At 52.4% G+C, this 24,267-nt stretch overlaps 2 protein-coding genes across 2 annotated transcripts in view; both read left to right on the top strand.

Annotated features, from left to right (window-relative positions):
* Window positions 1-24,267, top strand: part of LOC127482730 (monoacylglycerol lipase ABHD2) — a 709,665-nt gene that overhangs the window by 498,128 nt on the left and 187,270 nt on the right. The gene's annotated exons all lie outside the window — the stretch shown is intronic.
* Window positions 5,856-21,411, top strand: LOC138844724 (neuroblastoma breakpoint family member 4-like). The gene is made up of 7 exons (XM_070054496.1): window positions 5,856-5,911; window positions 6,736-6,917; window positions 9,245-9,299; window positions 10,059-10,228; window positions 10,497-10,736; window positions 14,033-14,237; window positions 20,412-21,411. The coding sequence occupies exons 2-7, from the start codon at window positions 6,911-6,913 to the stop codon at window positions 20,470-20,472; spliced, it is 738 nt and encodes a 245-aa protein (XP_069910597.1). The 5' UTR covers window positions 5,856-5,911; window positions 6,736-6,910; the 3' UTR covers window positions 20,473-21,411.

Genomic DNA, 24,267 nt, shown 5'->3' with positions numbered 1-24,267 from the left:
GGAGGGGTTCTGACGGTGGCCCGAGGGCTGTCCCACCTCGACAAGCCAGGTGCATTGGTGGTGCCAGGTGCGGCCTGGGCAGTCGATGCGTGCCGCCAGAGCTCCTGCGAGGGTCCTGGAGTGCTTTGGGCGGGGTCAGAGCTCTGGGGTCCGAGTCCATTGTCTGCCCGGCCCCGGCCCGGCCGTGTCTGCGGCTCAGTCCGCGGCTGTCTCCAGCAACCCCTGCAGAGCTGAGAGCTGGCCTGTGGCGGGGGACGAGGACCGCCTCTGGGGCCCACGTGCCCATAGCCACGCACGCACTGGCTTCCCTGGGCCGGCAGGCAGGGCCCGGGGCTCGACCACCTGCCGCGTTGGTGACCCTGCTGTGGTTTTCCTTCCCACCCCAGCGGGCCCGAACTCGAGCTGCCCCGGCTGGGGCAGTTCCCTGTCCCATGTGCAGCCATCGCGGGACCCCGTTGGCCGTGTCCTGCGGCCGGGCACGTGGCCGTGGCTTACCTCCAGGTCTGTGACAGCGCCTGGGGCCTCCGGCGGGAGGAATGCCACATCTTCCAGACCATAGACATGTTCGGTGAGTCCTCCCGGGGCACGGTGTCCCCGCTGAGCCACTGGGGCTCGTCCCTGGACAGCGCCAGTCTTCCTTCGCGGAGCCAGCCGCGAGGCTGAGTCCCGGGGCACAGGGCCGCCTGAAGCGGGGGGGCGGGTGGAGGGGGGGGCCGGCACACAGGGCCCGGGTCTTGTGAGACCCCATGGGTGGTGGGTGTGAAGCATATCCACGTTCACTGCGGTGTCCGGGTCGGGCCTGCCTCTGGGGTGTGGGTCACACTGTTTGGCCCTGCCTGACACGCAGCCTGCCAGGTCCCGCGGGGCACGTGGTTGCGGCCCCAGAGGCTATTCCAGGGCAGGGCCAGCGCCCGCAAGCCTGCGCGCTTCACAGGCTGCCTAGGAAGAGGGGGCCACGCCAGCAGCCTTCAGCCTGCTTCCTTGCCAACCCGCAGACAGCCCCTGAAAGCCACAGCTCCCAGCTGTGGCAAGCAGACAAGTGGTCCCTGGCTTTCGCATCAGCTGGCGGAGCGCCGAGCGCCAGAGCGCTCTGGAACCACAGCTCTGCGTGCCCTGGGTGTTCCGTGTGCCGGGGGGAGGCCTGAGTCGCCGGCCTCGACGCCTCTCCCAGCGACCACGGCATTCTGGGAAGCCCGGCAGTTGAGAGACCCAGGGGTCCTGTGGGTGTTGGGTGTCCCCCGCCCAGCGACTGGCAGGGCGGGCAGGGAGAGTCCGCTGTCCCGCCTACGCTGCCCTTGGAATTGTGTGGGTCAGGGTTAGATTTCTGCTGTCGGCAGCCCAGGGTGGAGATGGGCGCCCCGGGACACTGAGCTGGGGTCCGGTGCGTGTGAAGGCTTCCTTAGGGCCCTGCCCCGTGAGGTGGGGTGGTTGAAAGGCGGTCCAGAGCCCCCATGGCAGGCGGGCGCCAGTCCAGGCCAGTGCCTGGAGACTCAGCGCCCTGCCTCCAGGCAAGCCTCGAGCCACCAAGACGACGGGCCGTCCTTTAGGGGGTGTGGACGTCCTGGCCTGTGCGTGGGTAAGCCTAGTCCTCAGTGGGGCCTTCCCTGTCTCATTCGATTCGCAGTCGGCCCGACGGCTCTGGATCGGGAGCGGCCTTCCCTAGGTCCTGCCCTGCCCAGGTAGGTCTCCCGACCCCGTGAAGGCCCCGCCCCGGGGCTGGGATCCCGGGCAGACTTCCCCGCTATCCCGGGAGGCCCAGGGCTGGGCCGCGTGGTGCCCGCACACCCACTGCCCCCCTCGGCCCCGTGTGTCTATGGGCCCGGTGGCAGCACGGCCTCCAAGCGTGCGAGTGACACGGAGGGGGCTGTGGCCTGCCCCCACCCCTGGGGAGGCCGTCCCGGGATCCCTGCGCACCCAGTGGCCCCGTAGGACGTCCTGCGGTCCGGGTGGCTGTCCCGCTTTCCACGCGGAGGCTGGCCCGCAGGCACGACCCAACCACATCACTCAGCCTTCGGTGGGCGGCACGGGGACGGACGGGTCCTCGGGGAATCCTGGGCCACTCCACAGAGGCTGCGGAGGCAGACTGTGGTGGGGGAGGGGTTCTGACGGTGGCCCGAGGGCTGTCCCACCTCGACAAGCCAGGTGCATTGGTGGTGCCAGGTGCGGCCTGGGCAGTCGATGCGTGCCGCCAGAGCTCCTGCGAGGGTCCTGGAGTGCTTTGGGCGGGGTCAGAGCTCTGGGGTCCGAGTCCATTGTCTGCCTGGCCCCGGCCCCGGGCCCGGGCCCGGCCCGGCCCGGCCGTGTCTGCGGCTCAGTCCGCGGCTGTCTCCAGCAACCCCTGCAGAGCTGAGAGCTGGCCTGTGGCGGGGGACGAGGACCGCCTCTGGGGCCCACGTGCCCATAGCCACGCACGCACTGGCTTCCCTGGGCCGGCAGGCAGGGCCCGGGGCTCGACCACCTGCCGCGTTGGTGACCCTGCTGTGGTTTTCCTTCCCACCCCAGCGGGCCCGAACTCGAGCTGCCCCGGCTGGGGCAGTTCCCTGTCCCATGTGCAGCCATCGCGGGACCCCGTTGGCCGTGTCCTGCGGCCGGGCACGTGGCCGTGGCTTACTTCCAGGTCTGTGACAGCGCCTGGGGCCTCCGGCGGGAGGAATGCCACATCTTCCAGACCATAGACATGTTCGGTGAGTCCTCCCGGGGCACGGTGTCCCCGCTGAGCCACTGGGGCTCATCCCTGGACAGCGCCAGTCTTCCTTCGCGGAGCCAGCCGCGAGGCTGAGTCCCGGGGCACAGGGCCGCCTGAAGCGGGGGGGCGGGTGGAGGGGGGGGCCGGCACACAGCGCCCGGGTCTTGTGAGACCCCATGGGTGGTGGGTGTGAAGCATATCCACGTTCACTGCGGTGTCCGGGTCGGGCCTGCCTCTGGGGTGTGGGTCACACTGTTTGGCCCTGCCTGACACGCAGCCTGCCAGGTCCCGCGGGGCACGTGGTTGCGGCCCCAGAGGCTATTCCAGGGCAGGGCCAGCGCCCGCAAGCCTGCGCGCTTCACAGGCTGCCTAGGAAGAGGGGGCCACGCCAGCAGCCTTCAGCCTGCTTCCTTGCCAACCCGCAGACAGCCCCTGAAAGCCGCAGCTCCCAGCTGTGGCAAGCAGACAAGTGGTCCCTGGCTTTCGCATCAGCTGGCGGAGCGCCGAGCGCCAGAGCGCTCTGGAACCACAGCTCTGCGTGCCCTGGGTGTTCCGTGTGCCGGGGGGAGGCCTGAGTCGCCGGCCTCGATGCCTCTCCCAGCGACCACGGCATTCTGGGAAGCCCGGCAGTTGAGAGACCCAGGGGTCCTGTGGGTGTTGGGTGTCCCCCGCCCAGCGACTGGCAGGGCGGGCAGGGAGAGTCCGCTGTCCCGCCTACGCTGCCCTTGGAATTGTGTGGGTCGGGGTTAGATTTCTGCTGTCGGCAGCCCAGGGTGGAGATGGGCGCCCCGGGACACTGAGCTGGGGTCCGGTGCGTGTGAAGGCTTCCTTAGGGCCCTGCCCCGTGAGGTGGGGCGGTTGAAGGGCGGTCCAGAGCCCCCATGGCAGGCGGGCGCCAGTCCAGGCCAGTGCCTGGAGACTCAGCGCCCTGCCTCCAGGCAAGCCTCGAGCCACCAAGACGACGGGCCGTCCTTTAGGGGGTGTGGACGTCCTGGCCTGTGCGTGGGTAAGCCTAGTCCTCAGTGGGGCCTTCCCTGTCTCATTCGATTCGCAGTCGGCCCGACGGCTCTGGATCGGGAGCGGCCTTCCCTAGGTCCTGCCCTGCCCAGGTAGGTCTCCCGACCCCGTGAAGGCCCCGCCCCGGGGCTGGGATCCCGGGCAGACTTCCCCGCTATCCCGGGAGGCCCAGGGCTGGGCCGCGTGGTGCCCGCACACCCACTGCCCCCCTCGGCCCCGTGTGTCTATGGGCCCGGTGGCAGCACGGCCTCCAAGCGTGCGAGTGACACGGAGGGGGCTGTGGCCTGCCCCCACCCCTGGGGAGGCCGTCCCGGGATCCCTGCGCACCCAGTGGCCCCGTAGGACGTCCTGCGGTCCGGGTGGCTGTCCCGCTTTCCACGCGGAGGCTGGCCCGCAGGCACGACCCAACCACATCACTCAGCCTTCGGTGGGCGGCACGGGGACGGACGGGTCCTCGGGGAATCCTGGGCCACTCCACAGAGGCTGCGGAGGCAGACTGTGGTGGGGGAGGGGTTCTGACGGTGGCCCGAGGGCTGTCCCACCTCGACAAGCCAGGTGCATTGGTGGTGCCAGGTGCGGCCTGGGCAGTCGATGCGTGCCGCCAGAGCTCCTGCGAGGGTCCTGGAGTGCTTTGGGCGGGGTCAGAGCTCTGGGGTCCGAGTCCATTGTCTGCCTGGCCCCGGCCCCGGGCCCGGGCCCGGCCCGGCCCGGCCGTGTCTGCGGCTCAGTCTGCGGCTGTCTCCAGCAACCCCTGCAGAGCTGAGAGCTGGCCTGTGGCGGGGGACGAGGACCGCCTCTGGGGCCCACGTGCCCATAGCCACGCACGCACTGGCTTCCCTGGGCCGGCAGGCAGGGCCCGGGGCTCGACCACCTGCCGCGTTGGTGACCCTGCTGTGGTTTTCCTTCCCACCCCAGCGGGCCCGAACTCGAGCTGCCCCGGCTGGGGCAGTTCCCTGTCCCATGTGCAGCCATCGCGGGACCCCGTTGGCCGTGTCCTGCGGCCGGGCACGTGGCCGTGGCTTACCTCCAGGTCTGTGACAGCGCCTGGGGCCTCCGGCGGGAGGAATGCCACATCTTCCAGACCATAGACATGTTCGGTGAGTCCTCCCGGGGCACGGTGTCCCCGCTGAGCCACTGGGGCTCGTCCCTGGACAGCGCCAGTCTTCCTTCGCGGAGCCAGCCGCGAGGCTGAGTCCCGGGGCACAGGGCCGCCTGAAGCGGGGGGGCGGGTGGAGGGGGGGGCCGGCACACAGGGCCCGGGTCTTGTGAGACCCCATGGGTGGTGGGTGTGAAGCATATCCACGTTCACTGCGGTGTCCGGGTCGGGCCTGCCTCTGGGGTGTGGGTCACACTGTTTGGCCCTGCCTGACACGCAGCCTGCCAGGTCCCGCGGGGCACGTGGTTGCGGCCCCAGAGGCTATTCCAGGGCAGGGCCAGCGCCCGCAAGCCTGCGCGCTTCACAGGCTGCCTAGGAAGAGGGGTCCACGCCAGCAGCCTTCAGCCTGCTTCCTTGCCAACCCGCAGACAGCCCCTGAAAGCCGCAGCTCCCAGCTGTGGCAAGCAGACAAGTGGTCCCTGGCTTTCGCATCAGCTGGCGGAGCGCCGAGCGCCAGAGCGCTCTGGAACCACAGCTCTGCGTGCCCTGGGTGTTCCGTGTGCCGGGGGGAGGCCTGAGTCGCCGGCCTCGACGCCTCTCCCAGCGACCACGGCATTCTGGGAAGCCCGGCAGTTGAGAGACCCAGGGGTCCTGTGGGTGTTGGGTGTCCTCCGCCCAGCGACTGGCAGGGCGGGCAGGGAGAGTCCGCTGTCCCGCCTACGCTGCCCTTGGAATTGTGTGGGTCGGGGTTAGATTTCTGCTGTCGGCAGCCCAGGGTGGAGATGGGCGCCCCGGGACACTGAGCTGGGGTCCGGTGCGTGTGAAGGCTTCCTTAGGGCCCTGCCCCGTGAGGTGGGGCGGTTGAAAGGCGGTCCAGAGCCCCCATGGCAGGCGGGCGCCAGTCCAGGCCAGTGCCTGGAGACTCAGCGCCCTGCCTCCAGGCAAGCCTCGAGCCACCAAGACGACGGGCCGTCCTTTAGGGGGTGTGGACGTCCTGGCCTGTGCGTGGGTAAGCCTAGTCCTCAGTGGGGCCTTCCCTGTCTCATTCGATTCGCAGTCGGCCCGACGGCTCTGGATCGGGAGCGGCCTTCCCTAGGTCCTGCCCTGCCCAGGTAGGTCTCCCGACCCCGTGAAGGCCCCGCCCCGGGGCTGGGATCCCGGGCAGACTTCCCCGCTATCCCGGGAGGCCCAGGGCTGGGCCGCGTGGTGCCCGCACACCCACTGCCCCCCTCGGCCCCGTGTGTCTATGGGCCCGGTGGCAGCACGGCCTCCAAGCGTGCGAGTGACACGGAGGGGGCTGTGGCCTGCCCCCACCCCTGGGGAGGCCGTCCCGGGATCCCTGCACACCCAGTGGCCCCGTAGGACGTCCTGCGGTCCGGGCGGCTGTCCCGCTTTCCACGCGGAGGCTGGCCCGCAGTCACGACCCAACCACATCACTCAGCCTTCGGTGGGCGGCACGGGGACGGACGGGTCCTCGGGGAATCCTGGGCCACTCCACAGAGGCTGCGGAGGCAGACTGTGGTGGGGGAGGGGTTCTGACGGTGGCCAGAGGGCTGTCCCACCTCGACAAGCCAGGTGCATTGGTGGTGCCAGGTGCGGCCTGGGCAGTCGATGCGTGCCGCCAGAGCTCCTGCGAGGGTCCTGGAGTGCTTTTGGGCGGGGTCAGAGCTCTGGGGTCCGAGTCCATTGTCTGCCCGGCCCCGGCCCCGGGCCCGGGCCCGGCCCGGCCCGGCCGTGTCTGCGGCTCAGTCCGCGGCTGTCTCCAGCAACCCCTGCAGAGCTGAGAGCTGGCCTGTGGCGGGGGACGAGGACCGCCTCTGGGGCCCACGTGCCCATAGCCACGCACGCACTGGCTTCCCTGGGCCGGCAGGCAGGGCCCGGGGGTCGACCACCTGCCGCGTTGGTGACCCTGCTGTGGTTTTCCTTCCCACCCCAGCGGGCCCGAACTCGAGCTGCCCCGGCTGGGGCAGTTCCCTGTCCCATGTGCAGCCATCGCGGGACCCCGTTGGCCGTGTCCTGTGGCCGGGCACGTGGCCGTGGCTTACCTCCAGGTCTGTGACAGCGCCTGGGGCCTCCGGCGGGAGGAATGCCACATCTTCCAGACCATAGACATGTTCGGTGAGTCCTCCCGGGGCACGGTGTCCCCGCTGAGCCACTGGGGCTCGTCCCTGGACAGCGCCAGTCTTCCTTCGCGGAGCCAGCCGCGAGGCTGAGTCCCGAGACACAGGGCCGCCTGAAGGGGGGGGAGCGGGTGGAGGGAGGGGCGGTCTTGTGAGACCCCATGGGTGGTGGGTGTGAAGCATATCCACATTCACTGCGGTGTCCGGGTCGGTCCTGCAGTCTGGGGTGTGGGTCACACAGTTTGGCCCTGCCTGACACGCAGCCTGCCAGGTCCCGCGGGGCACTTCGTTGCCATATCCATGTTCACTTTGGTTTCTGGCTTGGGCCGGCCCCCTGAGTTGGGACACAATGTTTGGCCCTGAGATACAGCCTGCCAGGTAGGCTCTTCCAGGGCAGCTGCCTGCAAGCCTGTGTGCTTCAGGTTGGCTAGGACGCAGGGTGCACTACAGCAGCCTTCCACCTGCTTCCTACACAACCTGGAGACACCCCCTGAAATCCGCTGCTCCCAGCTCTCGCATGTTCCTGAGGCTTTGGCCATGATGGTGAGTACTCCCATGGAAATGTGCTCCTTTGAGCCTCACAGTGTCTCTCTAGTTCATAGCCATGTGTCCACCCTGCTGCCGCTTGTCCTGAATCAGTATGGCAGAATGTGATGGGCTGAAGCAAGGCACCGTGCCTAATGGTGTGAGTCCCCAGCTTGTAGCGTCTGGAGTATCTCTCTGGTCAGTGCGGGTCTGCTGGTTGGTTCAGCCCCTGGACTTTGAGTTATACCTGTATCCCCTGAGATCTCCACCATGAGTTCATTTCATGTCATGTCATCCTAAGCACCTCCTCCATTGAGAGTTGTGGAGTTGTGAGGCCCAAGGCCTCTCCTGTGTGACATTCATGCGTTGGTGTCTCTCACTTGGTTGATTCCTTGATTCTTAGGTCTTGCCTGGCTCCACTTGGCTGTGCTCTCAGGTCATGGTACCCAAGGCAGGTGGAGCAACATCACACTGGCCTCTGGGCCTCCCACCGGTGAGGCACCAGTGAGGTACCTGTCTGGACTGTGGTGTAGGAGCAAAGGACATATGTGCCAATTGCTGTCTCCCCTGAGATTCATGCCCTGATTGGCACTCCCTTCTGGCCATGGTCCCAGGTGTCCTCATCCACCTCTGGCTCCTAGAAATCCCTGAAGTAAACCACGTGGATGAGTAAGTTCATGAGTCCTCTAGAAAGCTTACCCAATCGTCAGTGTTCCACCACCCACCACCAGGCTCTGTATTTAAACCTTCGGCCTGAGAGGGCCTGCTGATGTAGAAGGTTTCTGGGTGGCTCCAGAAGTCCCAGTGGACCAGAGGCTCTATAGACTTGATGGCTCTGTTCAGTGGCAGTACACACACACAAAATGGTGTGTCACCGGCACCTGAACACCGGATGGGAGAGGACTGGATTTCGGCCTTGCCTCCCGGAGGCCACTGAAGCTACTGGTGGTTGTGACATGGGCGGGTGGGGGGTTCTTAAGGTAGTCTAAGGGTTTGCACACACCCAGGACAGAGTAAGTGTACGTGATATCCTGCCAAAACACAGAGAAACCAAGAGAGTGGGATCCCCTGGCTCCCAGGAAGGTAGACTAGCTGGTGTCTTTATGGTTTACCCTTTTGTGGTCCTTATTGTGGTAAAACAGGTTAAGCCACCACCTGCAACACTGGCATCCCATTGGGTATCAGTTTGTGTCCCAGCTGCTTCAACTTCAACTAATGGCCGCTCTCTCTCTCTCTAACTCTGCATTTCAAAAAATAAATAAATAAATAAATAAATAAATCTTTAAAAAACAAAAAAACTGGATGGCGCCGTGGCTCAATAGGCTAATCCTCTGCTGTGGCACCAGCACACCAGGTTCTAGTCCCAGTCAGAGTGCCAGATTCTATCCCGGTTGCTCCTCTTACTGTCCAGCTCTCTTGCTGTGGCCCGGGAGTGCAGTAGAGGATGGCCCAAGTGCTTGGGCCCTGCATCTGCATGGGAAACCAGGAGAAGCACCTGGCTCCTGGTTTCGGATCAGCGCGGTGCACTGGCCGCAGCACGCTGGCCGCAACGGCCATTGGGGGGTGAACCAATGGAAAAGGAAGACCTTTGTCTCTCTCTCTCACTGTCCACTCTGCCTGTCAAAAAACAAACAAACAAAAAGACTTACCTTTTTTTGCCTCCCTTGATATTCCTGAGTCAGACACTCACTCTCCCAATGCATGTAAATTTACCTGTAGCATTCCAGTCAGACACTGTGTGACACAGTTACTTGTACTGGGATCTTAATGTGCCTTTTACTGTCTGATTTTTATTTGTAGTGTACCAGATGTACGAAGAGAAGGTAGCAGGTTATCTTGGTCCTAACAAACCCAAGTAAGTCTCCAACTTCTGTTACTGCTTACTTTGTTTCAACACTTGGGGAATCTAACTCCAGGGAGAAAACAGCATGTGTTGGGGTGACTCACCGTTACCCCTCAAGCCCATAGCCGAATGTTTGTAGGAACAAAGTTATTCCTTATCATGTGAGCGACCTGCAAGTTTCCATTGTTTTCCCCACTCTCTCCCTTGGATTAACTACAGGGCAAGCGCAGGTCAACCAGCCTACTCAGGGAGTTTGGTCAGTCCTGGCCACTGCCCTGCCACACTCAAGGCAGGGTGATCCCTTTCTGCCCTCAGCTTGTTGCCCGTGTGTATTTTTGCCTTCCACTGATAACACAAAATGAGATGGGACCTGACCTCGTCAGATGGTGGGCAACAGGCTGGGGTGAGAAACCTGGGGTGCTAAAGCACCTCCTCAGCAGGTGCATCTTTGTGACTGAAGCCTGCACACTTCATGCCTTCATTGGTTTCTCACATGACCAGTAGTAGGTTCTGTTTGGCTCATTAGTATCAGTGGAGAGGGTGCCAATGGTGGGTGGCACAGCCTTTTTCCTGAGTAGCTCACTGCCCCTGTCCCTCAGTCTCGGGCTCTGTCTGCACTCCCACTGTGAGGCTTCAGCTTGATCAAGCAGTGAGCCACTGGATGGGCTCCCTTTCCTTTGGTGACAGAACCTTTGCCCTGCTGTTTAAGCCAGGAAGGTCGTGGGAAGATTGCTCCTTTTGTTAATTTCTTATTCCCTTCCGCACCTCCAGGGTCTGTCTGAAGCTGCCCAAACCAGAACAGCCTGAGTTCCTGCTCAGCCCAGTGGCGTGTCCATATCCATCTTTAACCATGCCATCACTTGTGGATTGCACCTGCCGCACTGCTGGCAGTGACTGGGGTCGTGTGCAGGTGCCACACTTCTGCCTGTTTGTTTCTGCTAGTGAGTATTCCCAAGGAAATTTGGCCAAGTTCATAATGATCTCCCTGTGTGAAAACAGGACATGTACCCTACACAGTTCTCCCCTTGCCATTCAGTGTAGTTTTGCACACCGAGCCTAAGGCACATTGTGTTCAGGGAGTTGTACGATAGAGTTAAGGCACCATCATCATTTAGTCTGCAGCCATTGCTTCCTGTTTGTCCAAATTCATGTACACATCACCCAGTATTTACTCTCATGTCTGTACTTAAATCCCTCCTCTCCTTTCAGGTGGCACATTGAAGGCTTGTCCTCAGAAACACTTGAATGGAATACTAGGTTGTCACCTGTCAAAGGTGCCAGTCTCACATGCAGAGTTGTGGGTGAGACTACAGGGATACACCTGTCTTCAAGTCCCAGTGGATCCGCAATTAGCCTCTGGTAGCAATGAGGCCAGGCATAGTGATTCCTCCAGCACTTGCAGCTTTGCAGAAAACATCGATTCAAGAAACCAGTTGTTGCTCCACAAAGGTAAGAAAGAAAAGGCCACAGGAAGCTTCCATTGATACATGGATTTTCACTGTGTATGGGTGAAGGAGACAATTCAGACCCCGTCGTGTTCTCTGAGGGTCAAGTTGAAGTCTGCAGTGCTGTAACATGGTAAAGTGAGCCAATGCCTGATTTTAAGCATCCGCTCTGCCTCCAGGTCATCGGCTTCCCAAGTATTTTATGTTGAACTTGGCCAAGTTACTTATCACTGGCATTTATATCTCATCCCCCATTTCAGACTGTGCTGTTATTAAGCACCATAATTTCCAGAGTGACTGGCTAAGAATAGCTCAGTATCCTCTTTAGGTGTTTAGTGACTCGTCGTTTAATTTGCATATAGTTGAAGACTAACAAAGTGATCTTGTACTTTTGTTCCACGTGCAAATCAACCATGTTTGTAGTGTAACTTCCCAGGGACTGTCTTTGATAAGACAAGTGACTGACTTACTTTCCCTCCCTCCATCCCTCCCTCCCTCCCTTCCCTTTTCTGTCTCTCTCTCTATTTTTCCTTTCTCCCTCTGTTGCTCTTTTTTCTCCCTTCTATCTTCCTTCCCTCCCTCCCTTCTTTCCTTTCTCTCTTTCTCTCACTCTCACCCTCTCTTTCTCTTTCTTTCTTTCTCTTTCTCCTTTCATTCTTGCTTCCTCAACATTCCCTTCTAAGCCAATTTTCCTCTGTCAGACACTTTCAGCCACAAGGTGAGAGCCATATTCTTGTCAGTGTACATTCTAGGCCCTCACCTTGGTTTCCTGATTAATTCAACTTATTTTCTGGTCCCCTCTCTTTTTGAAATGAACAGGAGCCTTCATACATGAAGTGATCGGGCTCGTTTCTGACTCTTCCTGGAATTTATCAGCTCCGCTCATCTCCATAGCATGTCCCAGTTTCTTGCCCACAGTGATCCACTTCTGCTCAGATTTCCTTACAACTGAGCCTTGGACCCTCCTGCCCATCCTACCTGGATCCTGTCCATCCTTTTCCCTGCCTCTATGGTTGCCTGTGGCTTATGTCTGCTGCAGCCTACCTTCTAGAAAGGAGGGGACTGGTGTGCTCAGGAGGAGGAATATGTCTCATGTGACAGTGACCACCAGTTGACTCTTTGGGAGAGGGCTCCTGGCCAGTGCTCAGTGAGAGGCAGGCATACATACTCTCTGCCACATGTGCCATGATACCTTGTCCCTCCCAACTCCTCTTTACTTCCCCTGATCTTTTACTTCTCCTTGGATTCTCACAGTACCAGCACAGCTCACCCACTGGCTCAGTCACTCTCTTCCTGTTCACACTCAAGGTCACTCTCTTCCTGTTCACATTCAAGGGATAATTGGCTGAGCAATGGTAGGTTCGAGGCAAGACTTTGCAGTCTAGGGTGCTTTGAAAGGGCTTTGCAGATTTTGACACCAACCATACTGTGCTTTCTATCTGGTGCATAGCAGGTTGTGTTACTGACAACATATATTTCTCTCACTCTTCCTAAATCTTTTTTTTTTATTTCCAACCTATTGTGAAAGCTGTCAGAATGCAGGAGCCCAAATTTCCAAAACCCCAGTTAAGGTCATTTTTTGATATAGTATGTACACACACACATGACACTGCGAGTGCTTCAGGATGTTCATGGAATGCCATGGGTGTTGTGGCATAGTGGATAACTGCCCCTTTGGGCTGTCCATGTTCTTTGTCAGTGTACCTAGGTACAAATTTATCTTCTGTCTCTGATCCAGCTCCTTGCTACTGTGTACCCTGGGAGGCAGCATGTGATGACTCAGTTAGTTGGGTGCCTGCCCTGGATGTGGGAGGCTGAGATAATGTTCCTGGCTCCTAGGTTTGGCCTAGCCCATTCTTAGCTGTTGCAGATATTTGGGGAGTGAAAAAGTACATGGTTGATTCCTCCCTCTCACTCTGACATTCTGTGTAACTGTCACTCTTGAATTTTCATTGAAATGAAAATAAATGGGGCCGGTCTCGTGGCGTAGTTGGTGAATCCTCCACCTGCGGTGCCAGCATCCCATATGGATGCTGGTTCTAGTCCCATCTGCCCCTTTTCCAATCCAGCTCTCTGCTATGGCTTGGTAAAGCAAGATGGTCCAAGTGCTTGGGCCCTTGTACCCACATGATAAACTGGGAGCAACCATCTGGCTCCTGGCTTTAGACAGGCAAATCTCCAACCATTGCTGCCATCTGAGGAGTGAACCAATGGAAGGAAGACCTTTCTCTGTCTCTCCCTCTCACTGTCTGTAACTCTCCCTCTCAAATAAAAATAAATAAATACATCTTTTTTAAAAAGAAAAAGGAAATAAATATTTAAAAAGATGTTCATGGAAAATGGAATTAAACATGAGTTCTGTATGTCACAGAAACTTTTTGAAATCCTTGCACTGTGTGGTCATAATATGCATTTCCATAAACTTTCTAAAGAACACTCCAAAATATATTTGTCCTTGTATGTTCCTGAATTCCATGATATATATCATATTATTTTCAGTAATGTTACATATAATATGCTCATATGAAGTGTATAATGATACATGTTTTTCATCTTCTCCAATTTTCCTTATAATTTTGCTCTTATGGGTTTTCCTATGACTTTTATATAACTCAATTTTTAGGTGACATCTCCATTCCTAGTAGCACAACCTCTGTCTAGTATGATTAGCCCTTGCTTTTGTCCTATGAATCTGAGAACTATTTGTTTTCATTTGCTCCAATTTTCTTAATTTTTTTTTGTCAAACAGCAGTAGGTTTGCCTATTGGCAATCTTATCCTGAAATCATTTCTAAGGAAGGCCAATGATAAGAAAATGCAAAAGCATCTCTATTGGCTTCCCTTGCCCCTTGGACTTTCTTGTCCAAGGTCACTTTGCTTATCCAGTGTCCACCTTGGTGGAAGTGTGTGTCAGAATAAGGTCATATTGGCTGGCGCTGCGGCTCACTAGACTAATCCTCTGCCTGCGGCGCCAGCACCCCAGATTCTAGTTCCGGATTGGGCACTGGATTCTGTCCCGTTTGCTCCTCTTCCAGTCCAGCTCTCTGCTGTGGCCCAGGAAGGCAGTGGAGAACGGCCCAAGTGCTTGGGCCCTGCACCCGCTTGGGAGACCAGGAGGAAGCACCTGGCTCCTGGCTTCAGATCGGCACAGTGCACTAGGGGGTGAACCAATGGAAGGAAGACCTTTCTCTCTCTCTCTCTCTCTCTCTCTCTCTCTCTGCCTAACTCTGCCTGTCAAAAAGAAAACAAAAGAATAAGGTCATATAACAGTGGATATTGTTGCCTGTGGTTTCATTTGCAGTGCCTGTTACTGATGGCTATCTTGCGAGCAATCCCAAGCAGGATAATACCATTGAGGGGTCAGCTACCAACAGCCATGCAAGCCAAGTCACTGCCCACCCTGTGGGCTCCGATGTCCTAAGAAAAGAGATGATCCAAAGAAAATGCCATTTTAGCAAATGGAGATTATCATACCGTATCCCTGGATTTCCACTTGAGGTGCAGAGGTAATCACGACTGTTATTCTTAGATGCATTTATTCTGTATTGCTCTCTCTATATATGAGTGCTTTACCTCATTTCCCTCCCCCCAATTTTTTCTTTCCCTGATTTGTTCTCTCCATCATCTGCAGTAACTTCTGTCTAGTCTTCCTTCTATTTTCCATTTGTAATGGCAGGGGAATGTGCCCTGGTTCTTGATTTCTTTCAATATAGAAATAGGGAAAGAGTCCAAGATGCAAAGTCGTAGTATTTTATTAGGCCAGTGAGAGAACAAAGGGAGGTGGGAGAAAGCTGCAGAGCTAGATGTCCAGTAGGGGAGTGTAATCGTGGGTCTCTAATAGGTACCCTAACTTCAGTTTCATCTGTGTCACTGGTGTGGCCACCAGGACATGGGTGTGGGAGTCACTGGGCTGTGATCTACCTGGGAAGGGGCTGTGGTAGGAGGGGTCCAGCCATTCTGTGCATTTTTTGAGCACTGAAGGCACATGACTGGTAGAGTCCTGGTGAGCATGCAAAATGGGAAGCATCATAAGTGGGGGAGAAGGGAAATTCACCAGCTTCCAGAGCATGCCTGTCCCTGCCTAAATCCTCCTATCATTACACATGGATTGCCAACCAGTCACTGTCATCTGCATCTCCTTGGCTGTACTCTAAGCTCTGCTCTTTCCCCATAGCTGCTGTCCTCATTATCCCACTCACAGACCTAGAGTCAAATTTGCCTTCAGATCCAGTGTTCAAGGGATTACCATGACCCAGTAGCCACACTTCAGGGACACACTCAAGCTACAATGAGGCAGACTTCATTAGATGGTACAATAAAGAGACATTGGTCAAAAGGTAAACTTAAGGGAGGGTGTTATGGCACATGCAGTCAAGCCACAGCTTGGGATGCCTGCATCCGTATTGGTGTGCTGCCTCAAACCCTGGCTACTGTACTTGCAATCTAGCTTCATAGTAATGGTTCTGGGAAATACATGGATGATGACCCACATATTTGGGTCCCTGCCACCTAGTTCTGCACTCCTAACTAGTGAATCAGTATATTTAAGTTCTTTCTCCCTCTGTTTCTATTCTTTCACTCTTTGTCTTTCCTTCTCTCTGTCACTTTGTCTTTCAAATAAACAAATGAATGTTTTAAAAAAGACAACCCTCTAATATTCACACAAAATATTATTTTCTAAATTAGACATAAGCACAGGGCTTCAAAAAATGTGTAGAGCAAGACAAGCTTAGACATTCTGACTTCTCCTACTAGTTTTGGGTCTGGTTTGCCGCAGTTTTTCTGGATCCTTGAGATGCATTGATAGCTCATTTGTTTGGTGCCTTTCTAATTTCTTGATGTAGGCACCTATTGCTATAGACTTTCCTCTTAACACTTTTTTGCTGTATCCCATAAGTTTTGATATGTTGTGTTGTTACCTTCATTTGCTTCCAAAAAGTTTTTGATTTCTCTTTTGATTTCTTCTATGACCCACTGTTCATTCAGGAGCATGTTGTTCAGTCTCCAGGTATTTGCATATGCTCTAGGAATTCCCGAGTTGCTAATTTCCAGCTTCATTCCATTGTGATCTGAGAAGATGCATTGTATGACTTGGATTCTTTTGAATTTGCTGAGACTTGTTTTATGGCCTCGTATGTGCTCAATCCTAGAGTTTCCATGCACTGCTGAGAAGAATGTACATTCTGCAAGTATAGGATTAAAGGTTCTGTAGATATCTGTTAAATCCATTTGGTCTGTAGTGTCGATTCAATCTGCTGTTTCCTTGTTGATTTTTCTGTCTGGTTGATCTGTCCATTACTGAAAGTGGAGTATTGAAGTCCCCCAATACTATTGTATTGGAGTCTAAGTCTCCCTTTAAGTTCCTTAACATATCTTTTAAATAACCCAGTGCCCTGTAATTAGGTGCATATAAGTTTATAATAGTTACATCTCCCTGTGGAATTGATGCCTTAATCATTATGTAGTGCCCCTCTTTGTCTCTCTTAACAGTTTTTGTGTTACAGTTTATTTTGTCTGATATTAAGATGGCTACACCAGCCCTTTTTTGGTTTCTGTTGGCGTGGAATATCTTTTTCCAACCTTTCACTTTCAGTCTGCATGCACTTTTGTTGGAAAGATGTGTTTCTTGTAAGCAGCAAATAGATGGGTTTCTTTTTTAATCCATTCAGCCAGTCTGTGTCTTTTAACTGGGGAGTTGAGGCCATTAACGTTCAGTGTGACTATTGATAAGTAGTGACTTTGCCCTGCCATTTTCCCAAAGATATTTCTAATATATACTTTGACTTTCTGTGATCTTTTACTGAGAAATTTTCTTCCTTTACCTTCTTTCGTATTGATGACCGTGTTTCTGTGTGTAACACATCTTTAAGCATCTTTTGCAGGGCTGGACAAGTGGTGACACATTCTTTCAATTTCTGTTTGCTGTGAAAGTTTTTTATTTCACCTTCATTCACAAATGAGAGCTTTGCAGGATATAATATCTAGGTTGGCAGATTCTCTCAGTACTTGGGTTTTTAATTTGTTCTATTGAATTCTTCATTTCATTTCAATTTCTTTTCAATATCTCAATTTCATGTTCTATTAAATTCCTCATTTCATTTTGATTCTTCAAGATTTCATTTTTACAAGAGAAATTTTCTGTCTTGTCCTTCATGGATTTCAGCAGTTCATGCATTTGTTTTAGATTACATCTCAATATTCTTATCATAAATTTTTTGTTCCATTTCTTGCATTTCTTCCATCTCATCATCTTCTTAATCTTGTATTGGAGTGTCATTTTCTTTCGGGAGCATCATGTTTTCTTCCTTTTTCTTGTTTCCTCGATTTTTCCGTTGTTGTTTGGCATTGTGGAAATATGCTTTGGTTTCTTCTTTTTTTTTCACTATGGTGGCTTTTCTTGTTATACTATGACTCTAGATTAAGTGGACTGTCTGTGGTTGGTGTGGCCAGAGAGCTCTGTTCAGTTCTTCAGGGTTAAGGGTGTGCTTAAGGTGACACACCCAGGTTTGGCGTGGTAAATCAATCTCCCTTTCCCCTACCTCTTTCTTTGTCTCTCTCTCTCTCTTTCTCTCTCTCTCTTTTTAATCAGAAGGGAAGTAATCAGCTGAACACTTCTCCTCGATGGCAATCAGTGCCTGAGCGCTATCCCCAGTGTATACAATATTCATCTGCTCTGTCCCAAGAACCACACAAAAGATCTGTGCAGTCCTCAGTGTAAGCTTAGAATCCCCTGCAATGTCTCTCACTGGGTAGCCAGGGCCTCCCGAGCTTGTGGCATCTCCCAACAAGACTACTCACATCTCAGCCAAACCATGAGTTCTCCCACACACCCCACACACCCTCCGTTGTGTTTTTTTTTTTTTTTTTTCACAGTCCTGGTTCATAAGTTCCACACATTCACTAGGTCTTAGTCTCTTGTTATTACTCCCCACCAGAGTCAGGTTTTTCCGCTTGGGTGGGCACAGCCCCAAGCTGGTGCAACTGTTATGTATGTCCAAAATGGCGCCTGCTGTATTGTCTCACTCGCTTTTGTAAGGTGTGTGGAGAGTGAATCGTGTCCATACCATCCCTTTTATTTTTTCTCTCTTCTAGTTAGGCTTGTGTACTTTCCCTCATGGGGCTACAAGCCTTGTTCCCTCTAGGTTCTTCCTGCTGCTTTTCCACCAGTGTCACGGGCTACTATGGTTTTGTCTCACCTCTCTTTCCAGCGCTAGTGCAGAGACAGCAGCTGGGGTCCCGAACCGTGGGAGTCCGTGCCCTCCACGTAGATCCACGGTGTCCCTCTAATTCCAGAAGACTTTCCTCTACTGTTTTTTCCCTATCTGTTCCCTAAGACTACACTGTCTCCACTTTTAATAAACTGTATTTTCCTGGACTTTCAGTGAGCTCCTTCCCTATTCCATCATCTTGGAACTTCCACCAACTTCTGTCTTTTTTATCTCTCAATGCCAATTTCAAATATTCAGGTAAAAATCTCGAAAATGAGTTATTTGACATTTTGTGATCTGATGGTTGTTTATAGCCCTTGTCTCTATTGTTAAGGAACATTGTTTTTTTTTTTTCTTCTTACTGTTTGTTGAACTCTTACTTAGTGTAGGATTAATTTTATGAGTATAAAGTAAACTGAAAGTAGATAATTGTAAATCTTGAGAGAGTGAATAAGAGAGGAAGGAGGAGGAAGTATAGGAGTGTGGACAGGGGGAAGGGTAGGATGGGAAGTCTCACCATGTTCCTAAATCTGTATATATGAAACGTATACACTTGAATAAATTAAAATAAAAAAGAGAATGAGTTAGTTATTGAACATGAGACCACAAAATAGAGCAGCTCATTGTAGTGAGTTAACTCGGGGCAAACCCATGAAGATCCAAGAAGATAAGCAAGGCCCAGGCCAATCTTTGCTCCAGTGATTCTAATTGAGAACGAGCCTCCTTGCCTTGGGCAAGTAAAGTGAGAAGGAGAGTGACCTCCCTCAGTCTGTCAGAGGGAAGATGAAAAACTTGAAGGCCAGGGGGGATGAAGTTCATGTTTAATAGATGGAAGGAAAGGAAAGGAATGGGATAAAGTAGGTGAGGACTGTTGAGCAGTTCTAAATGACGCTGTGCTTTTAGTAAACTCTGGGTACACTTTGAACTAGCTTGGATGCTTTGACCCAGTACCCTGGATTCTGTCTTCAATGGACAGGGAAAGGCCAACGTTCAATTTCCTGTCCTCTTGGTTAACTCCCTTGGAGTTTGACTTTATTCCTTTTTCTCCTGGACAAAACACTTGCCAGATTTCTCTCTAAGGCCTTATTCCTATTTCTATGTACTCAAGGTGACTCAACAGCCTCTTAAGACTATTGAAGCCTCCAGATTGAATTTTCTCCTCTCCATTCTTCAGATTTCTTTTTTTTTTTTTTTTTTTTTTGACAGGCAGAGTGGACAGTGAGAGAGAGAGACAGAGAAAAAGGTCTTCCTTTGCCGTTGGTTCACCCTCCAATGGCCGCCGCGGCTGGCGCGCTGCGGCCGGCACACCGCGCTGATCCGATGGCAGGAGTCAGGAGCCAGGTGCTTTTCCTGGTCTCCCATGGGGTGCAGGGCCCAAGCACCTGGGCCATCCTCCACTGCACTCCCTGGCCACAGCAGAGAGCTGGCCTGGAAGAGGGGCAACCGGGACAGAATCCGGCGCCCCGACCGGGACTAGAACCCGGTGTGCCGGCGCCGCTAGGCGGAGGATTAGCCTAGTGAGCCGCGGCGCCGGCCCATTCTTCAGATTTCTAAAAAAGAGCTGGAGACAAGGATTAAGAACAATTCTTATGTCTTTAGTTACATCTCTTTTGTTAAAGGACAGACTGGACTTGGATGTTTCTGAGATTACCGTTGGCTCACACATCTACTCTATTCCCATAGTCACCTATTCTTCCCTCTGAAACACAGAATTATAATAGTTGAATTTACTGAAGGAGGTCCCTTCGCTTTCAACTGTCTTTCTGAATGTGCATGATTGGTGCTAGGAACATCTATCCTTAAGAGATGGGAAAAAGCATTGGCAAGACCATGGAGAAGGATTAGGAGGAAAATGGGTGTTATCACCAGCTTCTAGTTAGAAGAGTGCAGGACCAGGCCGGCGCCGTGGCTCACTTGGCTAATCCTCCACCTGCAGTGCCAGCACCCCTGGTTCTAGTCCCAGTTGGGGCGCCAGATTCTGTCCCGGTTGCTCCTCTTCCAGTCCAGCTATCTGCTGTGGCCCAGGAAGGCAGTGGAGGATGGCCCAAGTGCTTGGGCCCCGCACCCCATGGGAGACCAGGGCAGGTATGGAGGGGGAGCACCTGGCTCCTAGCTTCGGATCAGTGTAGCGCGCCGGTCATAGCAGCCATTTGGAGAATGAATCAACAGAAGGAAGACCTTTCTCTCTGTCTCTCTCTTTCTCTCACTGTCCAACTCTGCCTGTCCATAAAAAAAAAAAAAAAGAAGTGTGCAGGACTCCCATATTCTGCATCACAGGCTGGACTCTAAGTTTAGGGAGGCATTCTACCTTGTAGGTATCATTTTCCCACTTCAGTCAACCTGAAGCTCATCTTCTCCACATGTTTCTCTGTCTCTGGCTTCTGTGACTACTGGGCAATCCCTCCAGACTCAGCTATCAGCAAGACCTGACCTCTTATTGAATTTCTCTCTCTTTCTCTGTCTCCCTCTCAGATATCAGGAACTGCTGGAGCTACAGGGACCTGCACTGGCTACAATGAAAGGGTGCAAATAAAAGTAGCTTTCCTCATTAATGAGCAACATCTTGATAGAAAATCCAGTCATGTCCTACCCTATCCACTCAAGATTTGTTCTCCATCAGGATGGAAGACATTGTTTCAGTCTCATATTATTGTTACCACCTAAGGACACCTAGGCCTGAGACCTTAACTTGGGCACCTCTCAATTCTCACCACATAACCAACAAGATCTGGCAACATCCAGGAGTGAGTAACACGCTAAGTCAGACAAGTGTTGCCTCCAGCTAGAAGCAGAGTTTTTGCTGTTCAGCCTGAATTGAATGAAGAAGCATTTGTCAGACAACTACAGAATGCTGAGCATTGACCAACGGGTGTGGCTTTGACAGAAATTGTCAATGACAACAAAAAGAAGCGGTATTTTTTGCTTAAAGAGTACGTTACTGTATTCCTTTAGTCCTGTGGAAACAAAAGCATCTCCTCGCCTTGTTGTCACTGACAGTGGTGACATTACCTTGTTTTGGAGGGCATGTCAGTTTCTGGTCTCAGGAATTTGACAATTTCCTCATGATTCGCTTGGCCCTAAACATTACTCCCAAACAGTACTCCCTGTTACTTCACATCTGGAGGCAAAGCATGGACAGTTTGTCCATCAACATTACGGTCACACTAGGATTGGATATCAAGTTACAGTCATTTTGATATGTATCCAAAAGATACTTTACTCTTATATTATCAAAAACCGTAGAGACTGGCAATTGAAGAATGTATAGATACTCTATTCTCTATTGATTTTTCTGCAGAGATTTTGCCACCAATTACTCATCTCCGCCTGGATTGGTTCTTATATTCATTTGTGTACATTGGAAATCTTCTATTTTATTATTTCTATATACTAATATTTATTGAATTTCTGTAGTATAAGTGAACATCCCTTCTATTATTCCATACCAATAAATATTTTGTTTTGTTTGCTATCATTGTGGTCCTGGTAATTATTTAAATTAAGTATTACAGTCGCCAGCAGCGTGGCTCACTAGGCTAATCCTCCACCTGCAGCACCAGCACGCTGGGTTCTAGTCCCGGTCAGGGCGCTGGATTCTGTCCTGCTTGCTCCTCTTCCAGTCCAAGCTCTCTGCTTTGGCCTAGAAGGGCAGTGGAGGATGCCTCAAGTGCTTGGGCCCTGTACCCACATGGAAGACCAGGAGGAAGCACCTGGCTCCTGGCTTTGGATTGGCGCAGCATGCCAGCCATGGCAGCCATTTGAGGGCTGAACTGATGGAAAGGAAGACCTTTCTCTCTGTCTCTCTCTCTCTCACTGTCTAACTCTGCCTGTCAAAAAATAAAATAAAATAAAATAAAAGTATTACAATCAATCCATTACTAACAAGATTGCTTTTGGTGAATATGGAAATATGCTTATTTCACTATTTATGTGATATTATAAATTCTCCTCAAGAGTGTGCTCTACTTAAAATATTGGGAGTTTGTTATTATCTTACCTTTTTTTTTCAATAGAGAAGCACTTTTCCTTTGACATTAGAATGAGCTAACACATACATGTGAGCTACTGTTTAGATGCCTGTGTCACATCTCTCAGCATATTACAGCTGCTATAACAAAATACCACACTCTACTTAGCTTATGAGATACAGAAACTTACTTCTCGTAGTTCTGCATGCTGGAAGGTCTGTGGTATTTGATGAGGGCTCCTTTCCTGGTATAAATGGTTTCTTCGGTGTATATCCTCACATGATAGCAGGTCAAGGTAGCTCCTGGCAGCCTACATTTTAAGAGAACTAATGATATTCATGAGGGCTCTGCCCTGATGATTTGATGAACTCTCAAAAGATGCCACTCCTAATACTAAGACTTTAGAGGTTAGTATTTGCACCTATTCATATAAGAGTCCACACACACACTTGGATCATGCCACCCCCTCTCTGATCTGACGAGCCAGGGGGGAAGCAGAAGGAGGATAGAGAGATAGGATATGGAAATTGGGGAGGGATAAGGATGGTAAATATCAAATATTTTCCTCCTTGGGCAAAAATGTCCTTTCTGACCTCCATCTCATTCAAATCTGTGATCACCCCTCACTCTGGTCTCCATCCCTCAGCCTTCTTTCTTTCCACAAAATAGCCATGCAGCCCTGCTGTCTTCCCCTGGTGCTGCAGACTCTGCATTTTTACTGATACTCTCCAAGTCCCAGTGCCTGAGGACTCTACCCTCCCACCCCAATTCTCCACAGACTCTTGTCTTCTGGTTTTAGAGGGCCCAAAGCACAAGAATGTCCCTGTGAAATGCACATACAGATGGAATGGTTGGATCCCTCTGCTAGCTGGAAGCCAGCTGTGCCAGCCAGTTCTTTCCTGAAGAGATGTGTGAAGACCACAAGATTGCATTAGATGTGCAGGATGTGTTTAGACACCACACTGATAATGTCCTTGTCACTGAACCCTGAATCTATTAATCCATCACATTATTGCAATTTATTTCAGTTTTTTTCATTATCATTGCCTAGAATGCATATCTGGCTTTACACATTTTTAACCCTAACCAAAAATGCTTGCACTGCTCTAACCCAGGAACCCAGAACTCCAGTCCTGGTGCAATCTATAGACATGCTTGCTCCTATGCCCAAACAATGAAGACCAATGGCCACATTGTGTCCAGGGGTCAAAACCTGGAAACAACCTAAATACCCACCATTACTAGGATGAAGAATCATGCTGTGGCATGTTATTAGCAATGAAAATGTCTGAATACTTGATAATTACTACACTCAACACTGTGAGAAAAAAACCATTGAGTGCACACAAGTGTAACAGCAAACTCCAATATTAAAACTACATTCTTTGCTGTGGACTCTGATTAGGACTCTGGTTACATATCAAAATTAAACAATACAAATGTAGAATTAGTTAGGTCAAACGAGCTCTATGGAAGCGTCCTCAAGGGCATTCTAGTTTGAGACTCAATTTGAGAAACTGGCCTAATCAATCCTAAGAGCAGGCATACAAAATATTGAAAGAGAGATACTACAATTTCCCACATACTTTTTACCTGATAAAAGCAAATGTAGTTTTTAAAAGAAATTTAAAACAATTACCCAGATAGAATCAAAAAGAGAAGATTCAACATTTTTAGACGTTGGTCTTCTGTTATTTGGATATTGAAGCCTTTCTGGTTTTTGTGCATTTTTTATCTTTCATTTTTTTATAAATATAAATTAAACATGGAACAGCCTCTAACACTCAGGTGGGAGAAGAGGATAGAGTTCCTGGCTCCTGGCTTTGGCCTCCCCCAGATCTAGCTGCTAGAGCCATTTTGTATTTGGGGAATGAATCAGTCTGTCTCTCTTTATATCTCTGTTCCATGACTTTCAAATAAATAAATCTGTCTTTTATAAAAGCCAAATTGATTTAAAATGTTCTAAAGTTACTGGCAGTAAGATGACTAGGTCTCTGAATGTCATAGTAATTCTCAATATTAGAATAACCGGTCCCACCAATACATATGATTCCCTTCTTTACATGGTAAAGAATGGTTATGGCTGGCGCTGCAGCTCACGTGGCTAATCTGCCACCTGTGGCGCCAGCACCCCGGGTTCTAGTCCCAGTTGGGGTGCCAGATTCTGTCCCGGTTGCTCCTCTTCCAGTCCAGCTCTCTGCTGTGGCCCGGGAGGGCAGTGGAAGATGGCCCAAGTGCTTGGGCCCTGCGCCCACATGGGAGACCAGGAGGAAGCACCTGGCTCCTGGCTTCGGATCGGTGCAGTGCTCCGGCCACAGCGCACTGGCCATAGTGGCCATTTGAGGGGAGAACCAACAGAA

This window comes from Oryctolagus cuniculus, chromosome 12, assembly GCF_964237555.1.
Source record: "Oryctolagus cuniculus chromosome 12, mOryCun1.1, whole genome shotgun sequence".
Lineage (NCBI taxonomy): Eukaryota > Metazoa > Chordata > Mammalia > Lagomorpha > Leporidae > Oryctolagus > Oryctolagus cuniculus.
This window is presented reverse-complemented; position numbering and strand designations above follow the sequence as displayed.